The sequence below is a fragment of the Schistocerca nitens genome, chromosome 4 (genome assembly GCF_023898315.1).
Source record: "Schistocerca nitens isolate TAMUIC-IGC-003100 chromosome 4, iqSchNite1.1, whole genome shotgun sequence".
NCBI classification, from domain to species: domain Eukaryota; kingdom Metazoa; phylum Arthropoda; class Insecta; order Orthoptera; family Acrididae; genus Schistocerca; species Schistocerca nitens.
In genome coordinates, this window is record NC_064617.1 from 967,947,758 (window position 1) to 967,952,782 (window position 5,025).

Genomic DNA, 5,025 nt, shown 5'->3' on the forward strand with positions numbered 1-5,025 from the left:
GATGTATGTGTTACTTCTGTAGGCTAATTGTTAATGTCACACATTTGGATTGTGGTGACACCCTGTATTTCTGCCATGGAGCAAGTCAGTGAGACTTGCCCTCTGAAATCAAATGAGGCCCTGTTCAAGAAAATAGGAAGTCAATCTAACACAGAAACTGCTGTCCTGTCATAGTGAAAGTCTTACAGTGGCTTGGGAGATGTATTATGTTTATTGATTTTAATTGAGATAATTCTTTTAATGTAAAGTTAGAGCAATCATAGGGAGTACTGTTTCATAAATATACCAGAAAACTTATAAACTGACTTTTTATATCATGTAACAAATCAAGTGATAATGTAGACTTACACGGTATTTTAGTAAAACTGGTGTTTGCACTGTTAACTGTGTACTGTTCATCTTCCCACTATTTTATAAGACTGATAAATCCACACTTCATTAAAAAAAAAAAAACACAAATGGAATAACAACACAAACATAGTAAACTTAAGATTATTCCAAGCTGTTGTAATCATACAGATATCTATATCAATGTGTACATTCTCCATGTTTCTTAACAGATCAGAAAATATTTTTGTTTAAAAATGACCTAAGAGACAATTTTGACACTAATAGTAGGCTTACACTATGATTCGTATGCAAGTTCGTGAGAGTGCACCAATAACAATTTTATCTCAATTCTCAAGACCCTTTTTTTGATTATCAAGAATTCAATGATTCATCTCAAAATTCTGAGTAAGAGAAACTCCCCTCCCAAGTACTTAGTGTGAATATAAATACTACGTCAATATCAATGCCTTTAATGTTGTATTTTTTGCACGTTTACATATCTCATTTCTGCAAGTTTTAACAGTCTTCTGACAATCAGCATCTAAATCATTCCAGTGATATAATTTGTCCACAACTCGACATATTTACAAGTAACTTGTCCTAGAAAAAAATTCACTGGTAGTAGTTAAGGCTATTTATGAATACGGCACTCATTTTGTATTAGTGTCCTATAGCATAAACAAACCAAGTTTAATCACTGTGTTCTGTTTATTTATCTAATTTTGACTCTTTTTTTCGGATTACTGGTAGTTACTACTAATGCATTTTATTTTCCATTGACTTTGTGCTGTTTCCTATCTGATATATTGATTCCCCACATGAGTAAATTAGTGCAAAAGATATCACATGTAACTTTACACTTAACAGTTGTGAGACCACTACTTTCTCCAGTGCCATCCTGTTATTCAGTAATTATCTATTCTGTGTAATCAGTACATCATCATTTGAAACATTCTGAAAAATATTGTATTACTTGTATGGAGTATTGAAGGTAAACTGCAGGATAAGTACAGGACAAGGGTGGCATAACAAAAACAAACACAAAATTTTATGAAAAGAATATTTATTGTACAAAACTAATCATAAAAACAATGACTCAATCATAAACTACAAATATGTTAAATAAATATAATGAAGATCAGAGGAACTTAAAATTGAATTCAGTCTTACATAAATACTATGCTTATAACAGCATGTGTATCAGTCAACAAGAATGCAGACAAAAACTACACAAAGAAAGCGTCTTGGAAATGTGAATGCTTTACTCTCCTATGTACACCACATTTTAAATATTACACACAGTGACACATAAAACCGTTTTTATATTAACAGTTCAGTTAGTCAACCTCCTCAATAGTTGGTCCACCGGTGTGTGCTGCTCCTGTACCTGCTTGTTGCCCACAGCTACTGCTTGGATCCTTAGTGCCCTGGTGCAGCTTAGTCATTACGGGGGTGCATACCCGCTGCAGCTCCTGTAGCCGACGCTCACACTCACCACAGCTCGCCTGGGCATTGTTGTCTAGCCACTGTAATTCCTCCTCACAACGTGCCGTTGCTGCTGTCTTGTCTGACTCAGATAGCCTGCTGCCTGCATCCGACAGTGCCTGCTTCACAGACAGGGCGTAGCCCTCCAGTCGATGTCGTGCCTCTACTCTCTCACGTTGCCGCTGGTCTTCCTCCTTGAAGCGCTCTGCATCAGCTACCATCCGATCGATTTCCTCCTTGGAAAGCCGACCCTTGTCATTGCGGATGGTGATGTTACGAGATCTTCCTGTGCTCTTCTCTTGGGCGGACACAGTTAAAATGCCATCTGCATTCAAGTCAAATGTAACTTCCACTTGAGGCACACCACGTGGTGCTGGTGGAATGCCAGTGAGGTCAAATGTGCCCAGCAAGTTGTTGTCCTTTGTCATTGCACGCTCTCCTTCAAACACCTGAATTGTAACTGCTGGCTGGTTGTCTGAGTATGTAGTGAATGTCTGTTTTTGCTTGCACGGGATACGCGCATTGCGCTCTACCAGCTTGGTCATGACACCACCTGCTGTCTCGATGCCGAGTGATAGTGGTGCTACATCTACCAGTAACACATCCTGAATTGCAGAGCTGGTATCACCACTGAGAATGGCTGCTTGTACAGCTGCACCATATGCCACTGCCTCATCCGGGTTGATGGACAAATTCAGCCGCTTACCGGCAAAGTAGTTCTGCAGCAGAGCCTGAATCTTAGGGATGCGTGTTGAACCACCCACCAACACAACATCGTGGATTGACGCTTTGTCCATCTTGGCATCGGCCAGTGCTTTCTCGACAGGTTGTAGTGTTGAGCGGAACAGATCAGCACAAAGTTCCTCAAACCGTGCTCGTGAAACTTTTGTGTAGAAGTCAGTGCCATCTAACAGTGCATCAATCTCAATACTGGCCTCCGTGCTGGAAGACAACGTACGCTTGGCCCGTTCTGCTGCCGTACGCAGTCGACGCAAAGCACGTGGATTGGAACGTACGTCCTTGTGGAATTTACGTTTGAACTCATCAGCCAAATGATTCACAAGCCGACTGTCAAAGTCCTCGCCTCCCAGGTGGGTGTCTCCAGCTGTTGCTTTCACTTCAAACAGTGAACCCTCCGAAATGCTCAGGATGGACACATCAAAGGTGCCACCACCTAGGTCAAATATGAGCACATTGCGCTCACCTTTCAGGTTTTTGTCTAGGCCGTATGCGAGTGCAGCTGCAGTTGGCTCGTTGATAATCCGCAGCACCTTCAGGCCTGCTATGGCGCCTGCATCTTTGGTAGCTTGCCGCTGTGAGTCGTTGAAGTAGGCTGGCACTGTAATAACTGCCTCTCGAACCTGCCCACCCAAGAATGCCTCTGCTGTTTCCTTCATTTTCACAAGCACCATAGCGCTTATCTCTTCTGGAGCGAAAGTTTTGGTGGTACCTTTGAACTGGACCTGTATCTTAGGCTTGCTACAGTCGTTAACCACTTTGAATGGCCAATGCTTCATGTCTCCCTGCACCTTTGGATCGTCAAACTTGCGGCCGATGAGTCGCTTGGCGTCGAAGATGGTGTTCTGCGGGTTCATCGCAACCTGGTTCTTGGCAGCATCGCCGATCAGCCGCTCCGAGTCGCAAAAGGCGACGTAGCTTGGTGTCGTCTTGTTGCCTTGATCGTTGGCGATTATTTCCACCTTGCCTTGTTGCCAAACTCCCACGCACGAGTACGTGGTTCCCAAATCGATCCCCACTGCTGGAATCTTCGGCATTTTCTTCTGTTAGCTATGTCACAGTAACGTAGACGAATATAGCTGCGTAGCGAATCTTCGATCACGTCTCGAAGCACTAACTTCGCGTCGCTGTCTCGTAGTGAACTGAGCTGTGACGCGCCTGCGGCTCTTTTAAATAAGGCGGCTAAACGTCTAGGGAGCTGGAGATTATTCGAGAGTTGTCACATTACGTCATCAGAGAACCTGCGTCGTAATTGGTCGGAGGGCGGAGCTACCAGAATCGGCAATGGCTGGAAAGTTCATGTATTTCTGTACGTCTCTCGTGTTTTCTAGACAAAACTGGTAGTGATTCAATGTTGCCGCACCAAGTTTTCTATTAATTTTAGCTCGTTGCATTTCTTTTATTCGGAGTTGTATACAGATGTCGTTTGATGTCATTTCATATAGTGAATAGCCCAGTCCATAAAATAATATTCCATTTTCTCATGTAATATAATAGTCAGGAAGGTGATGTTTTAGTAAGTGGCTAGTGTTCCTGTTGTGTGATATGCACATTTTTCGTACGGCATTCGATAATATTACGCGAAAATGTACGCATTTCGAAAAAAATGTGTTTTTTATAAATTTCGTTATTCTGGTTAACTGCGACTTAACTATTTGTTGTGGGAAATGGTGCCTAGAGAGGCCAAAACATTAATTTTATATGCATGAAAGTCTCAAAACAAAGGCTCAAATTTGTTCCAGAAAAGTGAAGTGATCATAGGACATGGACATTCGCAGCGGGCGGAAATTCCTTTTCCGCGCAGCGTCTTGTGGAAATGAAAGTGGACGCTGCGAATTAACGCCTTCGTGGATATTGAATAAGCTGACAATTAGGCTTAGCTACAGACCTAGCAGTAGGCCGGGAGCCCGCAGTTAAAATAAAAAATATACGTGATTTCTGCGCAAGGAAAACCCAGTTTAGTTTTTGGATTTTCAAGTTTGAATGCAAAAAGTATTGAATAAACTGACATAGTTCTAAGGCACTTACGTTTTTTTATGAATACAAAAAGGAAAATAAATATGGAGTGTGCATACACGTTCAAAATAATTTTTAGTCATTTTATGTTACATGGTCAAGGGGGTGAACAAATCTTATTGTGTTATATACGACATAGTATGTCTGATTATTTTATGTAATGTAAGTTAACTGAGACACAAGTTAGAGAAATCTTGGTCATTATCTGAATTGGTGTGCTCAGCATCATCTTTTCTCTTCAGAATGAAATGGCAATGTGTTTAAGATAAAGAGATTTTGATTAGGAGGCGAGGTTGGTGTTCATATCCATGCCTGACCCTCTTTTGTGTAACATTTCTTATGATCAGTGGTGATGAAAGCTGGAATGGACCCTTTGGTGAGAATACAGCTTATTTCCCCCTCCAATCTTTGTCAACTGCAAAATGATTTTACCAACAATGACTTTCCATGTTATGA

At 41.4% G+C, this 5,025-nt stretch overlaps 1 protein-coding gene across 1 annotated transcript; it reads right to left on the bottom strand.

Annotated features, from left to right (window-relative positions):
- Nucleotides 1–1,477: 1,477 nt before the first annotated feature.
- Nucleotides 1,478–3,677, bottom strand: LOC126253649 (heat shock protein 70 A1-like). Its single transcript, XM_049955157.1, has one exon. The coding sequence runs from the start codon at nucleotides 3,588–3,590 to the stop codon at nucleotides 1,668–1,670; it is 1,923 nt and encodes a 640-aa protein (XP_049811114.1). The 5' UTR covers nucleotides 3,591–3,677; the 3' UTR covers nucleotides 1,478–1,667.
- Between the last annotated feature and the right edge of the window lie 1,348 nt (nucleotides 3,678–5,025).